This window comes from Piliocolobus tephrosceles, chromosome 10 (genome assembly GCF_002776525.5).
Source record: "Piliocolobus tephrosceles isolate RC106 chromosome 10, ASM277652v3, whole genome shotgun sequence".
Taxonomy (NCBI): Eukaryota; Metazoa; Chordata; class Mammalia; order Primates; family Cercopithecidae; genus Piliocolobus; species Piliocolobus tephrosceles.
In genome coordinates, this window is record NC_045443.1 from 112,035,907 (window position 1) to 112,060,765 (window position 24,859).

At 44.0% G+C, this 24,859-nt stretch overlaps 1 protein-coding gene across 3 annotated transcripts in view; it reads right to left on the reverse strand.

Moving 5' to 3' along the window:
* TBX5 (T-box transcription factor 5) overlaps positions 1-24,859 on the reverse strand; it is a 54,737-nt gene that overhangs the window by 15,470 nt on the left and 14,408 nt on the right. For all 3 annotated transcript variants that reach the window (XM_023211710.1, XM_023211638.2, XM_023211792.2), the window contains one exon: positions 16,168-16,259. In XM_023211710.1, the coding sequence (XP_023067478.1) occupies positions 16,168-16,259 (92 nt within the window). The remainder of the gene's footprint in view (positions 1-16,167; positions 16,260-24,859) is intronic.

Below are 24,859 nucleotides of genomic sequence, written 5' to 3' on the forward strand. Positions count from 1 at the left end.
AGCCAAATTGCAAAATTGCTCTCTGGAAAGGCCAAGTCCTGCTTTTGATTACCAACACAGAAGTGGGAAAAGCAATATTATCCCAATAACCACTTGTCCCTCACAGCTTGTTTCCCTGTCAGGAGCCTGAAACATCATCTCCATCACCGATCATGAACATCTCCGTTAATGCCTGAAATACAATGTCCCCAAACCCCTCTGACAGGTGTGAAAATACGGGCGTGGAAAGGGGAAGTGACTTCTCAATCATTATAGAATTACACAGGCAAAGGAAAGAAAATGTTAGAATCAAACAACAGCGGGGCAATTTTCACAGAGCCTATCCATGGATCAAAGGAACGATCAATCAAAGAAACGTGGTTAGTATCATTATGGCAGAAATCTCTAAAGTCCTCCAGATGAGAAGATAAAACTGTTTTCTTGTACAGCTTAAGAACATCCATGAAGAAGCAAGGACACAAGAGAATTAAAGTGAAAGCTGAAAAGCCCTTGTGTCTCTGGAAATACAGGCAGCAAAAAAGTCTGCTCTTTTTTTAATCATCATTATTTTCATTCTCATCTACATTGTTCTTCAAGTGCCTCCTAATGTTCCAGCCACTGTACTGCTTGACTTATATGCTTAGCCTGATTTGATCCTGGCAAGAACCTCATTTCACAGGTATAGTTAGATTTACATTAGAGATACGAAAATCAGACGGGCCAGGCACGGTGACTCACGCCTATAATTCTAGCACTTTGGGGGGTGGAGGCAGGCAGATCACTTGAGGTCTGGAGTTCAAGACCAGTCTGGTCAACATGAAAAACCCTGTCTCTTCTGAAAATACAAAAATTAGCTGGGTGTGGTGGCAGGCACCTGTAATCCCAGCTACTTGGGAGGCTGAGGCAGAACAATCACTTGAACTTGCGAGGTGGAGGTTGCAATGAGCCAAGATCATGCCATTGTACTCTGGCCTGGGCAACAAGAGTGAAGATCTGTCTCAAGAAAAGAAAAGAAAAAAGAAAAGAAAAGAGAAGGGGAGAGGAGAGGAGAGGAGAGGAGGGGAGGGGAGGGGAGAGGAGAGAAGAGGAGGGGAGAGGAGAGGAGACAAGAAAAGGGAGAAGAAAAGAAAAGAGAGAAGAAAAGAAAGAAAAGTAAAAGCAGGTGCAGAGAGGTTAAGTGACTTGTCCCAGACCACACAGCTAAGAGGCTGTGTCTCACCCAGGGTCAGTCCTATTCCAAATCTCATGCCACCTAATACTTTTTAAAAAGCACATACACAGAAATGTATTTTCTCATAGTTCTGGAGATGTGGGTGCTAGCGTGGTCAGTTTCTGGTGATGCCTGTCTTCCTCGCTTGTAATGGCCGCCTTCACTCAGTGTCCTCACATGCCAGGCAGGGAGGGTTAGAGTGGGGAACTATCTCTCTCTCTCTCTCTCAATTTCTTCCTCTTTTTTATAAGGCCACCATCCTGTGAGATTAAAGCCTCACACTTATGACCTCATTTAACCATTTTTTTCCTATCAGTTATCCTCTTTATTATTTTCACATAACATTTTAAAATTTTTTTGTTTTGCGGGAATAGGTAGTGTTTGGTTACACGGATTAGTTCTTCAGTGGTGACTTCGGAGATTCTGATACACCCATCACCCGAGCAGTGTACACTGTACCCAATATGTAGCCTTTTATCCCTCATCCCCCTCCTGCCCTTCCCTCCAAGTCCCTATATCAAGGGGAATAGTGGAAGGGGGGTGAGTGATAAAAGTCCCTATAAGCCCACTATTTCAGCCACCTAATACTTAATAATAAGCAATTGTTACCTCCATACCAACTAATTAGCAAATCCCACTTTAGAAAGCATGCCAGTAATGAGAGAATTGAACATTGGCTCCACCTGGGCAATAGCAAGATCTACTGATCAATTCTACTGTTTGCAGAAACTTCAGTTTGCAACAGTCAAATCTCACTGCTCTCTCTGTATCAAGCAGCTATACCTGCATCTCATGGACAAGCTCTGACAAGAGTCTGGGCCCCCCCTACCCCAACACGAGGGGGTCCTGAGTACCTCGGCTGGCCTTGGGTATCAGCACCCACAGACCAGCTTCTCCCCAGCTCTGCCCTTCTCTCACGTTCTGTTCCACGTGAGCGAGTGCAATGAATGACGCCATTGTCGCCGGGTCTGGGTTGTAAAACGTTACAAGGGAATATTGAAATCCATGGCCAAACTGCATCCTCAGCCTCCCTCCAGCTAATGAACACCCCGGAGAACGCTTTCCACCACAGCTGACTGAATTGGCCTTTTCACGGGAGCAGGTGGTAGGGGCGCTGGCATGTTAGGACTTTTGTGTTTGTTTGTTTTCCCCGGTGATCCTTACCCAATTTCTGGCAGCCTTTTTCAAACAACTAAAGCAGTGCACTGGGGCAAGGCAAGGGACTGTAAAATCTCTCTTCTCTTGGAGCAAATTCCTCTTCTCAATAGTATTTTAATCTGTGATTAAAATTAAAAAGGGGGCCACATCGCCCCTTGAGAGCTTTCTTGATTTATTAACATTCTAATAAACTTGAGGAAGTTGTTCTGATCTAACATGCGTGGACACAGTAGGGACTGTGGAGGGCACACCCAAGGCTGGATTTAGCCTAATGCAAATAGTAAATAATCACTGGCCTCTTCAAGTCTGCCAAGTGCTTTCTCAGTTTACACTACACCAGCAAGCTGCAGAAGGGCGCTAGGTACCATGTTGTTGATGAGAATAAGGGGACACAATGTTCTCACTTATAAGTGGAGCTAAAGAATGTGTACAACGTGGGCATAGGGTGCGGAATAACAGATATTGGAGGCTCGGAAGGGTGGGAGGCGGGTGAGGGATGAGAAATTACTTAATGGATACAATGTATACTATTAAAGTGATAGTTACACTAAAAGCCCGACTTCACCACAATGCAATAGATCCATGTATAAAAGCTAGCCTTGTACTCTCTAAATTTATACAAATCTCAAAAAAGAATGGGGGTGAGGGCACGAAGAGGTTATAAAACTTTCCCATTGTCGGTTTTTTCTTTTGTTTGTTTTTAAGACAAACTCTCACTCTGTTGTCCAGGCTGCAGTGTGGCAGCATAGCTCACAGTGACTCCAAGCTCCTGGGCTCAAGGGGTCCTCCTGCGTCAGCCTCCCAAGTAGCTGGAACTGTAGGCATGTGCCACCACACCCAGCCAACAGTTGTATTTTTTTTCTAGAGATGGGGTCTTGCTATGTTACCCAGGTTGGTTTTGATCCGGCCTCAAGTGATACTCCCCTCTGCCTCCCAAAGCACTGGGATAATAGGCATAAGCCACCTTGTAAGGCCTAAATTTCCCATTGTTGACTCAACCAGGGCTATATGACTTGAGGGATGCCAAGAAACTCAAAAGCACTTCTCTTTCTGGCCTTAAGTACCCACCACTTATAAAAATTTTGGTTTGGGTCCTTGGGTCCCTCTTGTTAAATCTGTAGATAATATAGTATCAGAGTGGTAGCATCAAGCTCAGGCTCCAAAGTCAGGCCAGGTGAATGTGCCTTCCTTCAGTATCCAGCCACGAAGTTGACCACTACGTTGCTGGCTAGGTTCTTCCTTTTCCCAAGCCTCAGTCTTCTGTCTGTAAAATGTGGATAATAAAATAGCCACCTCTTTGGGGTATAAAATGAAATGAGGCATGGAAAGGCTTAGCATATATATATATATATGCACACACACACATACACACTGGGGACACATTGCTCAATAAACACTATTTTGTGAATATACATTATTATATTTTGGAGAAGAGGTTCTTAACCAGCAAGGGCTTCAAATGGGTATAAATACCCAAAAATATCAAATATTTAGAGCTGGTCACTTTTTCAAGGAAGAGGTTCACATTTGCATTGGCTACTCAAAAAGGGTCTGTGATTCAAAAAATGATTTTGACTCAAACTATAGAGATGGTTTGGAAATCATGGGGAAGATTCTTGGACAATTCATGACATCACCCTTTGTCTCAGTTTCCCTGTTTGCATAACGGAGAACAAAAGGCCTAACTCACAGGGTAGGTGTGGATCCTGTAGGTAAAAGCTAGATGTAAAACTACAGACATAAAAGGACAAGTCAAGCTAAACTTTGTAAAACTACAGACATAAAAGGACAATTCAAGCTAAAGTTTGTTTGTTTTTGAGATGGAGTCTCGCTCTGTCATCCAGGCTGGAGTGCAATGGTGCAGTCTCAGCTCACTGCAACCTCTGCCTCTCAGGTTCAAGCGATTCTCCTGCCTCAGCCTCCCAAGTAGCTGGGACTACAAGCGCCCACCACCACGCCCGGCTAATTTTTGTATTTTTAGTAGAGATGGGGTTTCACCCATATTGGCCAGGCTGGTCTTGAACTCCTGACCTTGTGATCTGCCCCCCCTCGGCCTCCCAAAGTGCTAGGATTATAGGCGTGAGCCACTGCACCCGGCCTCAAGCTAAACTTTTAATGAATTTATGGTGATAATTCACCAAATAGTCTAGTACTGAATTGAACAGCTCAATATTTTAGTCCAGTCTTGTAAAACTAACCATTTAAACCAGCTTAACTATGACTTAGGTTTAGCCTTTTCTTTTACATGATTTTGGAACAGGGGTAGGGTGGTAAGAAGGAGTCTTCTGAGGCCTCAGTCCTTCTGGAAGCTGGAAGGCTACAGCTTTCTCAAACTGCTTTCTGTACCAAAGGGATTGCCTTGAGTCATCTTTTGCCCCAGGGAAAATCATGTGAAGGCCATTGATCATTCAGAAGTAAGCCAAGGACTTTCTGGTGACCTTCGCTTCTGATAATGACCTTGGTAAAGTCACCCAAAGCAACTACTTCTGAAGGAATGCTAAATGTTTTGTGTGCTAATATAAAACTCTGCCTCCTTCCCTGTTCAAAACAACTACAAGGTAGCGGGTCTCTTGGAAAATAAAATTTTAATGTGAAGATATTGATCAGTGGGTGGTTGGGGGACATGGCTTAGGGTGGGGATGGACAAAGACGAGGAACTTCCTCTAGGGGAGTTGGTTTCAAGCGTGGCTGCATACCATCGTCACCTGGGGAATTAAAAATACATGTACTGACACCTAAACTCACCCCCAGGGAATTTGATGTTATTGTTCTAGGGAACAGCATGGACGTTGGGAGTTTTTAAAAGCTTCCCAAGAGAAAGAAGTATTCCACGAAAGGTATACACTGGACGATCCTATTTATAATGAAATTCTATAACAGACAAAACTAATCTATAGTGAAAAAAAGTCAGGACATTGATTGCCTCTGGTGAAGAGAAGGAGGCAGGGAGTGACCAAGGAGATGGGAAATGAGAGAATTTTCTGGGGTGATGGGAATGTTCTGTGTTTTGGTAGGGCCTTAGGTTTCACAGGTATGTGCATGTGCCAAAAAGTGAGAGGTATACTTCAGATTTGTGCATTTCACCCTGTATAAATTCAACCTAAAGTAAAGGAATGTGAACAAAAATTGAGTCCTAGTTAATGACGTGCACACTGAAGTGTTTGGGGTAAAATGTACCCATGTCTGCAATTTAATTTGAAATACATCAATAAAAAGAAGGAGGGAGGGAGGGAAGGACGGAAGCATGGATAGATGAATGGATGGATAGACGAATGAATGGAGGGATATGTGGTAGATCAAATATATAGCAAAATTTTAACCGTAGACTCTAAGCAGTGAGTATGTGGGCACTCATCGTACAAGTCTTCAATGTTTCTCACACACCTTCAATTTTTCGTAATAGAACACTGAGGGGAGAACTACAGATAATTCTAATGTTCAGTATGAGTTGAGTACTAAGTAGAGAAAAGGGTTGCCTTTTATGTAAAACAGCCCATACATGGGCTTTGTTTGCAGAAATACAATCACGTGTTCATTTGCATTCTCTAGTGGTCAATCATTCTCTAGAACCAAGGGATTACCCGGGTGTGACCAGGGTTCATCTCCATCAGAGCCCCTGGAGAAAATTGTTGAAGGGCAGTTTCTGATCCATCCCTGGAGCCACTGACTCAAATCTCTGAGAGTGAGACCTAGAAATCTTTTTTAACAAGCCCCCCAGGTAATTATGATGTCTACCAGAAGTTTGAGAAACACTGCTCAATTGTGGATGAATGAAACATACAACTCAATAGTGGTGAAAAATATCCCATTAAAAAATGGGCAAAAGACCTGAATAGACATTTCTCAAAAGAAGACATACAAAAATAGACAAGAGTTATATTAAAAATGTACAACTTCACTACTCATTGAAGAAATGCAAATCAAAGCCACATGAGATATATCACCTTATACCTGTCAGGATGGCTATCATCAAAAAGACAAAAGGTAACAAATGTTGGCAAGGGTGTGGAGAAAAAGGAATCCCTTGCACACTGCTGGTGGGAATGTAAGTTGGTGAAGCCACTATGGAACACAGCATGGAGGTTCCCCAAAAAATTTAAAATAGAACTATCATCCAGGTGCAGTGGCCCACGTTCTGTCATCCCAGCACTTTGGGAAGCCAAGGCAGGAGAATAACTTGAGCTCAGGAGTTGAAGACTAGCCTGAGCAACATAGCAAGGTCTTGTCTCTACTGAAATTGAAAAACATTAGTAAGGCATGGTGGCACGTGCCTATAGTCCCAGCTACTTAGAGGGCTGAGGTGGGAGGATTGCTTGAGCCCAGAAAGTGGAAGCTGTAATGAGCCCTGATCATGCCACGCACTCCAGCCTGGGCAACAGCATAAGACCTTGTCTCAAAACAAAACAATAAATAAATAACCAAAAAATAGAACGATTATATGACCCAGGGATATATGTATATTCCTCTTCTAGATATACACCCAAAGGAAATGAAATCAGTATCTTAAAAAAATGCCTACACTCCTATGATCATTGCAGCATGATTCAAAAGAGCCAAGATATGGAATCAGCCTGAGTATCCATGATACTCAGGATCCATGAGTGGATGATTCATCCATGAGTGGATGAATGGATGAAGAAAATGTGGTGTGTGTATATATACAAACACACTCTAGAATACTATTCAGCCTTAAAAATAAAGAAGGAAATTCTCTCATTTGAGACAACATGAATGAATCTGGAGGACATTTATGTTAAGTGAAACAAGTCAGACACACAAAGATCAACATGACATGACTCACTTATAGGTGTAATCTAAAATAGTCAAACCTGTAGCAGTGGAGAGGAGAATGGTGGTTGCCAGGAGCTGGGGAGAGGGGAAATGGGGAGAGATGTTGGTCAAAGCGTACAAAGTTTCAGTTATACAAGAGACGTAATTCCTGGAGAGCTAATGTACAGCAATGTGAATACAGTTAACAGCACAGTATTGTGTACTTAAAATTAACTAAGAGGGTACATCTTAAATATTCTCATACACACACACACACACACACAAGAAAATAAAATGGTAACTATATGAGGTGCTGAATATGTTAATTAGCTTGATCATGGTAATTATCTCGTATTTACATATATTAAACTATTCTAAGTTGTATAACCTAAGTATACACACTTTTTGTCAATTACACCTCATTAAAGATGAGGAAGAACACGGATGGGTGAGTGAGTTGCTCCCAGCCCTGTTCCTGAATAGCAGATATGTTGGGGATGGGTTGGGTAGGGGTGGGGGTACCTGAGTGGGAAAGCGGGAATGTGGGAGGGGGTGGGTTCTGAGCATCCATGCCTTGATAAATAGCCATGATCCAAGATGAGATCCTTTCAGAAAAACAACTCAGTGTTACAGCTTCACTTAGGCTGGCTCAGCTCCCCAGACACAACCCCTCTCTTGTTTTACATAAATGCACTGCTTCCCTGGAGGAAGCCATGTGGCTAGGTAAATTACAACCCTAAGAGGGGAGTTAATGCCATCTCCAGAAGGTTGTCTAACGTTGTCTGGAAAACCACTTCTCATTAATTGGGCATTCAGATTACCTTTAACCACAAGCAGGAGAACACAAGAGTGCTAAGCCTTCCGTTTGAAAATGATCATTTGAGGTTAAGAGCTGAAAATTAATTTAAAATCAGGAAGGAAGGAATAGAAGAGGGAAGGTTCAAATAGAAGAATTTTAAACTTTTAGGAGACCCAGGCTTCATACATCCCTTGAAATTGTTTGAATTTTTTTAATTGAGACAGCATCTTGCTCTGTTGCTCAGGCTTGAATGCAGCGGCATAATCATAGCTCACTGCAGCCTCAAACTCCTGGGCTCAAGCAATCCTCCTGTCTCAGCCTCCAGAGTAACTGGAACTACAGAAACATGCTATTACGTCCAGTTAATCTTTTTTTTTTTTTAATCTTTATCTTTTCTTTTCTTTTTCTTTTTCTTTCTTTCTTTTTTTTTTTAGAGACAGGATCTTCCTATGTTGCTCTGGTTGGTCTCAAACTCCTGATCTCAAGCAATCCTCCTCCTGTCTCAGCCTCCCAAAGTGCTGAGATTACACACATGAGCCACCACACCTAGCCTGAATTTTTTTTCTCTATTCATATATTATGAGTCTTTCAGAGGGTCTCTTGCTTTAATTAGATTTTCAAAAGGAGTCTTGCACCTATTTTCAGAAGCCCTGCCCTAGAGGAACAAGGTGGAGAGGGTGAAAATAAGCACCCATAGAGACAGGTGAGGTTGGCCAGCTCCCAATGTGGCTGTGTAGAGTCCTCTCAATAATCAAACTGGAGCTGAGTAATGGGTGGGCTTCAGTCTGACTGAGACATCCTGGACTCCAAGCTTTCCCATCCACTCTCTGGTTGGGTGGCTCAGATCCCAGTCACCCAAAGCAGAGCCTCAAAGTACCCCTCATGTTCAGGGACCACGCCCCCTGATGCTGTCTGCAGCACACTAAGAGAGCAAGGAAGTAAAGGGAGCTTTACTTCTTCCATGAAGAACTCTGAGGCCAACCAAGCCCCCCAATCCATCATCTACTAACCCCCCTGAAAACGCTCCATAAATACTTCTTATGGTGAAAAGACCAGTCATTGCTCATGGCCATTCTGTGTGAGGTGAGGTGAGGTGATAAATACCGAGATGAAGGACTTCGATATTGCTTGTTCATATTCTAGGATTTACGTTTACAAGAAGATGAGCAGCAGCCCAGTTTAGTGGAAAGGGGGTTCTCTCCATCCTGAAGAAAGCAAACCTGCAGCCAGGCAGGCCCCTTCATCCAAACTAACTGTGTGACTTTGGGCAAGTCAACCTGGCATCTGGTTTTGCCCGACCATGGACCTTATCTTAACACCTACCAGCGATTGAGCATCCCTCTGGACCAGACACTGTGCTATGTGCTTCTGTGCCTGCTGAGGCAGTTTTAAAACGCGTCGAGACATTCCTTGACACTCCTTCTAGGTAGAGGAGAGAACTTGTCCTACCTCCTTGAACCTGTTTTCTATTTGTTTATTTATTTTTTTTTTTTTGAGATGGAGTTTCACTCTTGTTGCCCAGGCTGGAGTGCAATGGCACGATCTGGGCTCACTGCAACATCTACCTCCTGGGTTCAAGTAATCCTCCCACCTCAGACTCCCAAGTAGCTAGAATTACAGGTGCGTGCCACCACACCCTGCTAATTTTTTGTATTTTTAGTAGAGATGGGGTTTCACCATGTTGTCCAGGCTGGTCTCAAACTCCCCGGATCTGAACCCCCCTGAGTGAGTCACATTCAACCAAAAGAATGCAGCAGAAGTGATACTACCTGTCCTCCGAGGTTCAGTCAGCAAGGACCAGCCAGCTTCCACTTCCACTTTCCCTGAGAAAGTCTCAACACCAAAAGCAGCATCAACTGTGGGTCACAGGAGTGTGCCAAGCTGGACATCCTGCCTGATCTGCCTTCCGACACCTGCAGCCCAGCCACCATCTGATGGCCAGCAAGAACTGCACAGCTGAGTCCTTCCAAAAAGAATGACCCACCAATCACAGACAAAATAAAAGTGCCTCCCTGGTGCTTCCTGCTTCCCCTTTCACACAGTAGTGACCAGCAAGGCCTGGTCTTTCCACCGTGAGCAGCATTTATGGAACATTACTGGGGGCTAGTAGATTGCAACTGTAGGGAACTTGGGGACTTTGATGGTCTGGGAGCTCTTTGTGGAAGCACTGTGGTTGCCTATACTGCCTTCCTCTGTTAGAAGACTCCCAGTGGGTTGTGGGGGAAAGTTGTCTCAGGTGAGACACTTTGGCTGGCCTGGTAGCATCACACACAGAGAACAGATGGGATAGTTTGGAAGCCAGGGTATCCCAGCCAGCCCAGCTTAAGCTTGGGAGTCATTTGCTATGCAGCAATAATAATCAGTACACATGCGTTACCTCATTTCATCCTTGCAACAGGCCTGGAGGTAGGCTCTGTAATGATTTCCTTTTTACAGATGAAGAAACAGACACTCGGTGGAGTAGAAAATCCCCGGAGCTGCTCAGTGCAGTAGTCTGGACCCCAGCTCCTGAGCCTGTTTCCGTCCATGGACCCTGGTCCCCCGTGTGTTGATTCATCCTTGTATGCCTAGTGCTTGGCATACAGCAAACACTTAACAAACGTTTTAGTTGCATAAACAAATCAGATCCAAAACTGAATAAGTAAATGAGTCTCTGGGCCTCAGTTTCCCATTCTGCAAAAGGGAGCAGGTGGATCAGATGCTGTCTCCTAGAGTCCCTTCTAGCTCTACAATTCCACACTTCTAGGAGCAGCTCTCCTCATACCTGTCATAGAGCCACTCCAGCTGGCTTTCAGAGATCTTCAGAATCTGATCCCTACTCCAGCCCCCTAGACTTCCAGACCCCTGCCCACTTCTTCCTTGTTCCAACCCAGAAAACCCTTCTTCCCAACAGATTCAGGTCCCTTTCTCTCTACGAGGCCTACTTCTACCCTCTCCATAAAGCCTACTCTGCCCCAGGCCCAGCTCTAGACCCTTTGGCTCCTAGGAAGTTTAGAACTTGTTTGAATACATCTTGAAGACCGAAGCCAAGTCCAAAGAAAGAGTTGTTCTATGAAAAACCAGGGCCTCAATGGTTTCAGACAGTCATGGCACGCTCAAGCCTTTCTTTGTAGGTGGTTGAGCTTTCATGTGTGTTTCTCAAATTTCTGTGGTTTGCATACTATCTTGACAACGTTCCCCAAACCTTGTTACCAGCCATTCTGCTATTCAGTTAATATTTCCTCTTTAATCAGCCTTAATTCCCCTCCCTTCATAGCTTCCTTCTTTTCTTCCTTTCCTATAACTCAGTCTCATTCTGAGCAATAACATCTATGAAATCACAGGCCTGATGTGTCCATGGGTCTGTGCACCATCTAAAATCTGTAATTCCCGTGCTTTAGAAGGCCAAGACATGAGGACTGCTTGAGACGAGGAGTTTGAAACCAACTTGGGCAACATAGTGAGATTCCATCACTGGACATGGTGGTATGCACCTGTAGTACAGCTACTTCAGACGCTAAGGCAGGAGGATTGCTGGAGCTCAGGAGTTCGAGGCTGCAGTGAGCTATGATTGTGCCACTGCATGCCAGCCTGGGTGACAGGGAACGACCCTGTCCTACACAAATAAATAAATAGTTTTTATTTTAAAAAATCCTTTGTCACCAATCTAAGGATACTGAAATTTGGGGAAATATTAGTTTTTAGGATTATATATTTTGTTAAGCCACACATTGATTAACCTTTCTAAATAACATTGGCACACCCTTTAATTGGTCTGCTTGAGACAGGATGTTTAAAAGACTTTATGCCTTGTGCTTCCCATAGCTCCCAAATTTTTATAATAAGCAATGATTGCTCCTGTAACTAGAAACCATTAAAAAATGTTGGAAAATAATGAAGACATCATCTGTGTTTTCCAAACACAGGGAATTGGGCCAAGAGCTAGAGGTGGGAACGGCCAGACATTTGCCAAGCGAATCCAAAAGTTCTTTCTGTGGAATAAGTGCAAGGTAATGCTTAACTATCTGTAACCTCACCTCACTCCCTTCTTCCAATTGTTGGAATTAGAGGAAATTTCATCCCTCCTGCTTTTCTCCCATAGCCAGCTGTCACCGGGTGTGTAGGGGACAGGAAACAGGATTACAAGATTAGCAGTGAGCCTGCCATTCCTGCCTGGCTGTTATCAAGGCTGACTCTGGAGAGTCATATTCCCCACTTGCCACTACTGACTGCAACCTGGGGGTTGGGAAAATGACCCAAAATAAATTCTGAACAAGGGCAAAATTGGGAGTAGTGGGGAGTTGTCCCCCAAATTAGTTAAATTTTACTGAATATTAGACTAGGAATCAAGCACTCTGTAGGCCTTTGCTCATATAATTTTTACAGGAACCCTAGAAAGTAGAGGCTACACTTATCTATGCCCCTTCTGTAGATGAGAATACTGAGGTTCCATGAGGTTAAGTCACTTACCCCAGGGCACATACTGATAAATGCAGAGCAAGAATTGACCCCAGGTTTGTCTGACTCCAAAGCCCTCTGTTGGAACCACTCTTCTTCACTCTTTCTCCTTCCCCAAGGACATGTCCAGAGACCTTGGCCAATGACCTCGTCTACTCCCCCAACCCATCAGTGGTTAGTTCAGCCCTCTGGTTTCTGGGGCAACTCCTAACAGGGCCACAAAGACACACACGGCTCTTAGGCTGAGTGGTTTGACTCAACACGTCAATTACTGGCTTTCTACTGATGACTAGCCAAACCTTTCCTCCATTCCATCTGCAAAGTTCCTACCCATTAAGGACACCTAGTCCAGGCCTCAAGCGATCTGCAATACCTTGACAGATGGTTAGAACAGCCAATTTAGGCCAAAGAGGAGTCATCTGCCTAAATATATAAACAGCTGTGTGACCAGCCTGGGCAACCTGGGGAGATCCTACCTCTACAAAAAATACAAAAATTAGCTGGATGTGGTGGCATGTGCCTGGACACCCAGCTCCTTGGGAGGCTGAAGCCAGAGGATCACTTAAGCCTGGAAGGTTGAGGCTGCAGTGAGCCGTGATCGAACCGCTGCCCTCCAGCCTGGGCAACAGAGCAAGGCCCTGTCTCAATATCAATCAATCAATCAATCAAGAAGTAAGTAAACAAACAAAATGAACATGTGTTTAGAACTTTAGGAGAGTTGGCCAGGGGCTGTGGATAATGTCTGTAATCCCAGCACTTTGGAAGGCTGAGGCAGAAAGATCACTTGAGTCCAGGGGTTCTAGGCCAGCCTGGGCAGCATGGTGAAACCCTGTCTCTACAAAAACTACAAATGTAGGCCAGACATGGTGGCTCATGCCTGTAATTCCAGCACTTTGGGAGGCCGAGGTGGGTGAATTGCCTGAGGTCTAGAGTTCGAGACCAGCCTGGCCAACATGGTGAAACCCCATCTCTACTAAAACACAAAAATTAGCCAGGTATGGTGTTAAACGCCTGTAATCCCAGCTATTCAGGAGGCTGAAGGAGGAGAATCGTTTGAACCCAGGAGGCCGAGGTTGCAGTGAGTGGAGATCGTGCCACTGCACTCCAGCCTGGGTGACACACGGAGACTCCATTGCAAAAAAGTAAAAATAATAAAATTAAAACATACAAATTTAGCTGGGCACAGCAGTGCATGCCTGCAGTCCTAGGTTCTTGGGAGGTGGAAGGATCACCTGAGCCTGTGGATGTCGGGGCTGCAGTGAGCTGAGATCATGCCACTGCACTTGAGCCTGAGCAACAGAGTGAGATCCTATCAAAAAAAAAACAAAAACAAAAAAGCTTTAGGAAAGACTCCCTTGATGACTGACATCTGAGCTCTCACATACCTGCCCGTGCCCACCTGTCTCTCCTTTCATGGCCGGCTGTCATCTGTCCAATCAGCTTCCCAAGTTCTGGGCCTGAGTCGGACACAGAAAAGCCTGGAGGGCAACTGGTAAAGTTTGAGTGGCTGATTCCCAGGAGGGGTCCTGGTGGGAGACATGGGCTGACCACACAGTCTGTGGCCAGGGAAAGCTTCCTGGAGGAAGGAAAAGCTACCAGGAGACCCAGTGATGGCTGGGAGATGGCCTGGTGAGAAGGAGGGGAAAGAGTTTGGCGCAGACCAAATGAGTGTTCGAAGGGCCAAAAATAAAGGAAAGAACACAGGTTTGAAGCCTTTCCTTTTAGCATGATTGACACATATTAGGAGGACACTGGTGAAGGACAAACCTAGGAGGGGTGGCCAGGCCAGATGGGAAGGGCATGGCCAAGCAGGCAAAAGAGGCCAAACCTTATACCAAGGGCAACAGGGGGCTTGGACATGTTCTCCATTGCAAAGAGACCTTGCCTGATTCGTGTTTTACAAAGATCTCTTTGGTGGCTGCCTAAAGAAAGTCCCTGGAGGAGACAAGGACTGAATTTAGGTCTCAATCAGTTAGGAGGCTGGTGGCGGCTAGCATTAGCACCCTGGCAGAAGAGGGCTGAATTCTGAGTTATGCTAGAAGGTATGATCAGTAGGACAGGGTAACTGGTAAAGTTTGAAGGGATGATTCAAGACACCTTAAGTCTATTATTCACCCCCTGCTCTTGACCTTGTAAAAAGGAGGGAAGCAGTGAGAGATGATGAAACCCTTTGATTGCAAGCTGGAACAGGCGATTTCCCTTCAGCTCCCACCTGCACAGCAGGAACTTGGCCTGTAGGTCTGAGAGGTGACTCTGTTTGGCAATGACTAAGCTACCTTAATGGCAAATCACCATCAGAATGGGATAGGAACACAAAGTTGACACTCTGAGCCCAGGGTCATGAGTAATTGAACCTCTCTCAGCTAAAACACGGTATTTGTTGTCATCTTTTCCACTGACCCTATGACCCAATTTCAAAATGTAGATGCTTAAAACCAAAAATAAATTTTAAATAGCAAACTCAGAACTTGCCTATTTTAGCCACAAAAAGTACCTTGTGAGTCCACAATCCTGAAGGAAACCAATTTATACAAACAGGAATCCATAGGAAACCGATTTATGAAAACAGGAACATGTGCACACATGTACCACACTTGTTTTCTTTAATGTTTGGAAACACGGTCATTGTCTTGTTTTTTTTTAATATTTGGAGACAGGGTCTTGCTATGTTGTCCTGACTGCAGTGCAGTAGTGTGATCATAGCTCACTGCAGCCTCGAATTCCTGAGTTCAAGAGATCCTCCTGCCTCAGCCTTCTGAGTAGCTGGGGCTACAGGAACATGCCACCTGGGCTAGCATTATTTTTTAAAAAGCACGCAAAATTTGACCTGATAAGCCTACTATCTAAAAACAATTTTTCCATTGCATGTATTTCTAAACCTAATATTAAAACCATAGATCTAAGGTCTTTCTCCCTTTCTGTTCTTATAGGTCTCTTATCTTTCTTTGAATGAATATATCTGTCTATCTGCCAGACTCTCCCTTTCCATGTCTTCCAGAAAGGATAAGGAAAACATCCGAAATGATCTCATTTTATTTTGAAACGCTAAACCCAGCAAACAGAAAAAAGAGAAAACACACACACATACACACCACACACACAAACCTTCTTGGTCAGAGGGATCAAGATGTATTTCTAATTCACTTGCCATATGGTAAGTTATTTTGGAAGCACATCAAGAGGTAGAGAGAATGTTCCACAAAATTGGCAATGCTTGTACAATCCTTTCAAATCAGACCAAATTCCCACTAAGTACATTTGCTACAGCCCGTTCTATTCATCATATCAGCAACTATGACCACAGGATATGTAAAAATACCAAGCAATTTTTAGCACCAGCTTCCAATCCTTCAGTGCCCTGGACACCACATGGTATCAAGTTTGTCTGTATTTCACCCTCAGGAAATCAAGTCATTAACTTCTCTTTCATTTACCAAGAGCTGTTGCCAAAAAAAAAGCATTCATCGGCTGTGACTTATGGGAAGAAAAAGGGAAAGTGTTTCCCTACAGGGAGAGAGACAGCAGAGAAAGAAGAGAAAGCTGTACCTTCCGTTCCCCGGGAGAATGGAGAATGCCAAACTCTTTGTACCTTCTCTCCACTAGAAAATGTATTCTCCAGGTTGCCCAATGGTGCCAACCACATGTGAGGGTTAGCAAAAAATGGGACAGAGGAGACTCATTCTCCCCATTTCTCTGTGCCTGGCATTCTGTGGGCAGGAAGGCTGATGGAGGGAGGTGCTGGGTTGCTGCTGGCTTACCTGGGTCGTTTGAGGGGTATGTGTGGAGGAGAAAGTTGAGGAATCCACTTTCCTACCTTTGCATTCTTGACATTCTGTGCAGCTCCATGTCATCACTGCCCCGAAATCCTTTGGCAAAGGGATTATTCTCGATCTTTAATTGTGTGATCTGAAGGAAAGAGGGAGAGAGAGCAAGCTGGTTTTCACTTGATTGCTGCAAGACCACCTCGGGACATGAGCTAATAATAAATGTCATGGAAATGCAGCCTCTGGCAACCAAAAGAAGCAAATTAAGCCAGTCACGTCAACAGGACCCACCACTTCATTCAAGTGGAGGCTTTGAAAAATGTCCTCCATTGGACTGCTTTTAAAAGGGGAAAAACACCTGGATTTGGTTTACCCATTAATTGGAGTCATACTTTGCATCATTCCAGCCGGGTTCCTTTTTTTTTTTTTTTTTCCCCAATCTTGCATTTTGTGTTTTAAACACCATCTAGTCCTCAATACTCAGTACCCCCTCCCCTTTGGAAGGTGTGCATGCTGACATGATTGTTGCACATCCGGCAGCGTGGTAACCTCCATTTGGAAGGGTTGACTCCATCGTGTGTTTCTGCAGAAAACATGTCTTGATTATTGCATTCAAAAATTCTATTATGCCTCTTTTCATGTCCATTTCATAGTTTTGCAGATAGCATTTGCTAGCTCTGGTGGAAAATAGTATCTAATGAAATAAACACCAATATGTATAATGATAACATATATCATAGCTACTGAACAGCACCAAACCTCTTTAACGTCCAAAGCAAAGAAGAGAGGGTTCTATCTTGGAAATCTGTGTTGCAACATACAAGGCGTAGTTACAGAACAGGGTCTTTTTACACATTTTGGTTCCAGGCCCAGAACTTTAATTTAATCCATCAACACATTATATTAGTGTGAATGTACAGTAGCAGACCCAGGTGACAGAATGCATCCATATGGAGTTTGCTAGAAGTATTTCCTAAAAAAATGCATATGAACTGAATTTTCATAGAGAGCATAGAGAATCATGTTATATACATGAGAGCAGCATGGCTCAAACTTCAGTCATTCAGGGTTTTCTTTCACTATCATTGCCATATCTATACAGCACCTGTACGCTGGCTTAATATTTTTATTTAAGTCAAACCACTTTTAATTTACATTTATTTCACACAAATATGATGTCAGTTCTTTGTATGACAAACTAGAATCACTTGCTATTCAATAAGAAGAAAACAAACATTTGAAATTGTCTCTACTCATATCCAAAGCTTGCCTTCTCTTTGTTGCAAATGGGAATTAGACACTTCTAGAGTAGTTAACACAAACCAGTACTGAACTGAGACTCCCTCTCTAATAGAATACTAGAAAGATAATTTTAAAAAGAACAACTTTCAGCCAGGCATGGTGGCTCATGCTTGTAATCCCAGCACTTTGGGAAGCCACGGTGGGTGGATAACTTGAGGTCAGAAGTTCAAGACCAGCCTGGCCAACATGGTGAAACCCCATCTCTACAAAAAATACAAACAAACAAACAAATAAATAGCTAGGCATGGTGGCAGGCTCCTGTAATCCCAACTACTCCAGAGGCTAAGGCAGGTGAATCACTTGAACCCAGGAGGCAGAGGTTGCAGTGAGCCGAGATCACACCACTGTACTCCAGCTTAGGCAACAGAGCAAAACACCATTTCAAAAAAAAAAAGAAAGAAAGAAAAGAAAAGAAAGAAAGAAAGAAAAGAAAAGAAAGAAAGAAAGTTTCTCTGTGATTTCATCATATTCAAGTATCCCTAAAAATCATCTAGAGTCTATCCCAGTAGTATAGTTACAGATTTAAGAAACTATGCTTGATAAATGAATGTACCCTCTAATTTCTTCATTTGAAGAGAGGAGGAATTCTTGTCTGTTCTGCTTTCTGGAAGAGATGACCTATAAGGTTTACCTCTAACCCCAAGACTCTATATTGAAAGTAAAATTATTGTATGTATGTGTACCCATGTGTATTCACCATAAACACAAACATACAATTAATATTTTAAGATATATGATTCCAACTATACAACATTCTAGAAAAGGCAAAACTGTGGAGTCAGTTAAAAGGTCAGTGGTTGCCACAGGTTGGAAAGAGGGAAGGATGAACAGGCAGAGCCCAGAGGATTTTTAGGGTTGTGAAACTACTCCCTGTGATACTATAAAGGAGGATACACGTCATTATGCATTTGTCCAAACCCATGGAAGGTACAACATCAAGAGTGGGCTCTAATGTGAACTATGCACTCTGGGTGATGATGATGTGTCAATGTAGGCTCATCAACTGCAACAAATGTTCCACTCTGATGCAGGATGTCCATGGTGGGGGAGGCCGTGCGTGTGGTGGGGAGAAGCTATAGGGGGAATCTTGGTATGTTCTGCACAACTTTGCTGTGAACCCGAAACTGCTCTAAAAAATGAAGCCTTTTTGCTTTGTTTTGTTTGGATATGGGGCCTCAATCTAACACCCAGGCTGGAGTGCTGTAGTGCAAACACAGCTCACTGCAGCCTCAAACTCCTGGGCTCATGCAATCTTCCTGCCTCAGTATCCCAAGCAGCTGGGACCACAGGCATGCACCACCATGCTGGGCTAAATTATTTTTATTTTTATTTTTAGTTTCAGTTGAGATGAGGTTTTGCCATGTTGTACAGGCTGGTCTGGAACTCCTGAGCTCAAGCAATCCTCCTGCCTTGGCCTCCCAAAGTACAGGGATTACAGGCCAAGCCACTGTGCCCACCAGCTTTTCTTTGTTTTTTTGTTTGTTTTTTGCTTGTTTTTGTTTTTGTTTTTTTTAAATGGAGTCTCACTCTGTCACTCAGGCTGGAGTACAGTGGCACAGTCTCGGCTCACCGTGACCTCCGCCTCCTGGATTCAAGCGATTCTCGTGTCTCAGCCTCCCAAGTAGTTGGGATTACGTGTGCCTGCCACCATGCCTGACTAATTTTGTATTTTTAGTAGAGAAGGGGTTTCACTATGTTGACCAGGCTGGTCGCAAACTCCTGATCTCAGGTGATCTGCCTGCCTCGGCCTCCCAAACTGTTGGGATTACAGACATGAGCTACCATGCCCAGCTGAGCCAAGTATGTATGTATGTATGTATTTATTTTGAGACAGGGTCTCACTCTGTTACCCAGACTGGAGTGCAGTGGAGTGATCATAGCTCACTACAGCATTGACCTCCCAAGCTCGAGTGATCCTCCCGCTTTGGCCTTCCAAAGTGCTGAGATTATAGGCATGAGCTGCTATGGCTACCCTAAAGTCTATTTTAAAATATTTTTAAAGTATCCGTGTGTGTGTGTGTGTGTGTGTGTACACATTCTCCCTTCCTCAACCTTTTTTTTTCATTTGGGTTTTCAGAAAGACAGAGTCTCACTATGTTGCCCAGGCTGGTCTTGAACTCCTGGGCTCAAGCAATCCTCTAGCCTTGGCCTCCCAAATTGTTAGGATTACAGGTGTGAGCCACCACACCCAGCCCATTTTTGTTTAACTGTGTCTATTCCTTTAGCTTTCAGATTATTTATTTATTTATTCTTTATTTTTTGAAACAGAGTCTCACTCTGTCGCCCAGGCTGGAGTGCAGTGGCGCAATCTCGGCTCACTGCAACCTCCGCCTCCTGGGTTCAAGCAATTCTCCTGCCTCAGCCTCCCCAGTAGCTGAGATTACAGGTATCTGCCACCACACCAGGCTAATTTTTGTATTTTAGTACAGACAGGGTTTCACCATGTTGGCCAGGCTGCTCTTGAACTCCTGGCCTCAAATGAGCCACCCACCTTGGCCTGCCAAAGTGCTGGGATTACAGGCGTGAGCAGATTGGCCTCAGATTTTTTTCTTGACTCTTCTGGATGAGTAGAAAAATCTATAAAATCCTTTTGGAAAGTCGTCTTAAGATGTGTATTCCTGCATTCACTTGTATTTTAAGAGTCTAAACACCCAACACCTAATGGGACTTTTCTTTCTCACGCAGGCTTTATCACAATGAAATTTCACCTAGTTGACCATAAATCATCTTTTAATGGACTTGCAAAAAGTTAAGGAGAAATAGGTCATTTAAAAGTGGATGAAGGACATCTTTTCCTCCCACCCCCCACCCCGCCCCACCCGACTCTCAGAAGTAAATGTCAAAGATGGTGAGGCTGTGACACCAGCATTTAGCGAGGATCTGAGCATCAAAATTAGTGCTCAGTCCATGATGTCCACTGAGAACTCAGAACAAAAAATTGCCCCAAGGAACGAAGAAAAGGGGCAATGTTATGTTATCAGCAAAAACCTTTTGCTCAAATCCATTCCTTACACCTCAAACAGATTGGCTATTCCTAATCTTGTGCTTACCATCATAGCTTGCAAAAATATGATTGCACAGGACAAGCACATTTCTTATATATTCACTTAGGTATGTTGATCTTTACGTGTAACTTCTTTTGGAAACTGATTATAGATGCCTATATGACCTAAGAATTACCCTTGAGAAATGTCAACATACAACATACATTATCTGCAGGTCAAAATATCTGTCCACTCACATACTACAGCCATGTTTATTAAATTCCCTTCCTAATATGCTGTGTGTTAGATCGTGGACACACAAACTGATACACCTGGATTTCCCAGTTCCACCAAAAGACTTCAGTAAAACTTTCTTCTATTCACCATGCAAATGTACTCCCTTCAAAATCAACATAAAACCGGATATCCGGGAGAGATTTGGGAGTGGGGGAAAAACAAACATAAATACCAGCTCCAACTGAGACAGAGGTTGTAAAAATTAATGAGAATAATTGTTGTGAATTCTTGCTTTTGAAAAAAATTTTTTAAAACCCTCACGAGGACCAAAAATCTTAATTATGTCTCTCTATTAAGGGTTCATTTCCTGGTCCCGACCAGAAAGCTCATACCTCATAAATATAGACTCCTTACACAATGATTTAAGCAGGAGGAAAATGCCTTTTAATGGCAAAGCTAAGTTAATATCTGGGGATAGACATTGCTTGCATACACAGCCATTGTTGCAAGAACAGGGAAATGAAATGCCCACGTGACCTTTTTTAACACCTAAATATTTCTAGGGATTGCTCTGGGAGCTGCTGACAACTGCAGTGAAAACTTTACAAAAACGTGTTTCACAGAATGAACGTCGCTGGGGAAGATTTGAGTTTTTAAATATCTTTTTCAAGCTGTCAACCACCTGGGGAAATAAGTCCCAAATCCAGTCCGAGATCACAGCTGGGCTGAGGAAATGTGTCTCGTCATTAGGGGCCCTGTGGTATATGGGTATGTGATTGTAGCCTAAGAAATGAACCCTGTAGCATACCTATCTCCACCTGGTACCTACATCCAAGTAGAGAAAGATCATTCTGAAGGCAATGGGCCCTTTGACCGTAAAAACGGTGGCCCTTAGTTTTCCAAATTGTCTTGGCAATTTAATCACATGCATTGCTTTTCTTTCCCTGCTCATTTATCCAAGGCAAAACGCTAGACAAATAGTCCTTGAATTGATGACATGATCAGGGAATGAGCCAACTAAACCACAAAGACTAATATTTGCAGTTGTTTTTCAACCACAGGAATAAGAACTTATTTAAATTCCCAGTCTTTCAGATTCTAAACTAGCCAGGAAGTTAGAATGAGTAAGCAAAGAGTTTTCTGAAGTCTGTGTTTCGGATGGAATCGCCCTGTTAATAAACTGATCAGCTAAGTAGTCAGTCAAGGGTCTCATCAATCGTTACTAATGCTCTGCGCTAGCTCTCTGCCAGATCCCGCGTGACACTCTTGCCGGGAATTATCTCATTGAATCCTCACAACAACCCTATGAGGTGAGTTCTCTTATTATCCCCATTTTACAGGTGGGGAAATGGAGTTAAATCATTTGCCCAAAGTCAAATAGGTTTGAACCAAAGCAGTCAGCCTCCACAGTCATCCACCTTAACCCTATGCGATGGTGAGCTCAGCTGGCTTCTACCCATGAAGTCAGAAGTCTCAACACCCGGTCCAGGTGGGACAATAAAGTAGCAAGACTGAGTCCACAAATCACATGCAACCCTGGCCCGCTTATTTAAATCACACATCATATATCCATGTGGGAAATGTTTGCAGGGGCCCTGCACTTGACTGGGAAAGTGCACAGTTTTGGATTTGCTCCTGAAAAAGAAAATTGGTGTCTTTGGTGCTCTAAAGTAAGAAGTGGGGGAGGGAAACAGAGAGTTGTCTTCCATGAAATTTCTCTCCCGGTGTCACGGAATCTGTCAGGCTGGCTAAACAGACCTTTATGCACAGCTCAATTGGGCTCCCTGACTCAATCAATACAGAAAAGAAAAGCAATTATTGTATGTGAACCCTTAGTGTGGCCATGAAATACACATATATCCAAATGCATATTTGAAGACACACATTCTTAGACACATGATTCCCTACATTGTGCTAAAAAAAAATAATTCACACATACACACCCCATTGGGCAGGCAGGCATTCATGCACATCAATCACTAAATATGTGCATTGGGAAGACATTTTTAAAATAGAAATGTAAAGGGTGTTGGGCATATTCACAAATGGTTGCAGTGACAGTTTCACAGGTATACATATATATACACAAGAAGCTTATCTAATTGTCTATTTCAAATATGGCAGTTTATTGGATGACAATTATGCCTCAATAAGGCTGTCAACAGAGAGAAGGAGAGAGGGAGCGAGTTTTCCCACATTTATCCACACCTGATGAGTCTTACGACCACAAGCATAAGCACACAGAATTTAGGGTGTTTCTTCCAAAGGACCTGAGCACTCAGACGGCTTTTTAAGCAGGTCATTTTTATATGTCTACCCCTTCCTGTCCTCCTGTATGAACCTGAGCTCTCTTGGGGTAGACGGGGGAAAGATACGATATGTTTTTGGAACCCTGTCTGGTCTGAGAGCATGTAAGTATATACATATATAGGAAGAACTGAGTTTCCTTATTGCCATTTTTTTTTTCCTGGGACCATCACCACAAAGCTAAACACAGGTTTACAGCAACCATTGAGGGAAACAGGTTTCAAGCAGCCAGACTCAAATTGGCCTGAAATAGTTTTACATCTTTCAGGGCATTCGACCCTCAGTTTTGCTCTTGCTGGTTCAACAAGTGGAAGGATGCTCAGAAAAATCCTCCTACCCATTTAAAAAGGAATGGCATGTTGAGCGGAATGAGTTTTCTTTGCAAGGGCAGGAAACTCTTGACCTGGGTTCCCAGACAGGCCTTGTGGCCTGGAAAGGACTGTCTATCACAGCTTGGCCTGTTCACAGACAATCTGGATTTGGACATTACCCACAGCATTTTGGAACAGTCCCGGCCTCAGCTGGGGCATTCTCTACCAAGCCAGCCTGCACTGGAATGAACTTCGAGGGGTGATGGGAGGATTTGGGGTGCTAAGCCTACCTCTCACCCTTCTCTGGCCTCTCCTGTCCGGTTCTCAGCTCCTGCAGTTCCCCCTCCACTCCAGCCTTGCTGGTGGGGACAGGAGCTACGAAGGAGGCGTTGGAGGGGGGTGGCGTGCACCATCCCCAAATCCATCTAGGTGACCTGCCCTCACAGATCCCATATGGACCCTCCTCCCACCTTGCCCTCCCACAGCCTTCTAAGCCCAAATCACTGCTTAATACTCCTAACAGTCTACAACCCCATGAGGGCAGGTGCCCCTCCCCCAGCACCTATTGTTTGCCTCTCCAGATTCTAGATATTTTCATAACAAGGCTTAGGAAACATTAAATCCCTCCTGCCACCCGCAATAAAACGAATCCACGAGCACTTGGGTATCTAAGGAACAGAGGTGAATCCTGACAAGTCGAGACAAGCTTTCTCCTAAGGAAAAAGAGAAGATCCTCCCCCTACCCTCCAACCTGCCGCTATAGGCAGCCTGCTCCAAATTTGTTGTCAAGCTTTGAAATGCCGAAACTAGTGCCTGGATTTTGAACCTCATGGGATCTGACTTTCACACAATCCATCCGGCAGCATCCTGCCCCGACACCAAACTGCAGCCACCTTCTCCCAAGCAATTCAGGTGTGCCTCCCCTCACCAAGCTGTGGTTCTGCAGGCTCTTGTCTAAGTCCTGGGAATGTTATCCCAGGACTTAGCTGCTGGCGGCGCAGGTTGCTCTGTTTTCATTTTAACAAGGCAAACCTTGCTCAAGAATCTGGAGTCAGTGATTTCTGAAACAATTAGGGAAGCATCAGGAAAGTCCAATCCTAAGGATCCTGGCAACTGTGCCACCTGCACTGTTGCCAGTTGAGTGGCAAAGTTGGGTGCAATGGCTCATGCCTGTAATACCAACACTTTGGAAGATCAATGTGGAAGGATCGCTTGAGACCAGGAGTTCAAGACCAGTCCTGGCAACATAGCGAGACCCTGTCTTTACAAAAAACAAAAGTTAAAAATTGGCTGGTCAGCCGGGCGCGGTGGCTCAAGCCTGTAATCCCAGCACTTTGGGAGGCCGAGATGGGCGGATCATGAGGTCAGGAGTTCGAGACCATCCTGGCTAACACGGTGAAACCCCGTCTCTACTAAAAAGTACAAAAAGCTAGCCGGGCGAGGTGGCTGGTGTCTGTAGTCCCAGCTACTCGGGAGGCTGAGGCAGGAGAATGGCATAAACCCGGGAGGCGGAGCTTGCAGTGAGCTGAGATCTGGCCACTGCACTCCAGCCCAGGCGACAGAGCGAGACTCCGTCTCAAAAAAAAAAAAAAAAAAAAAAA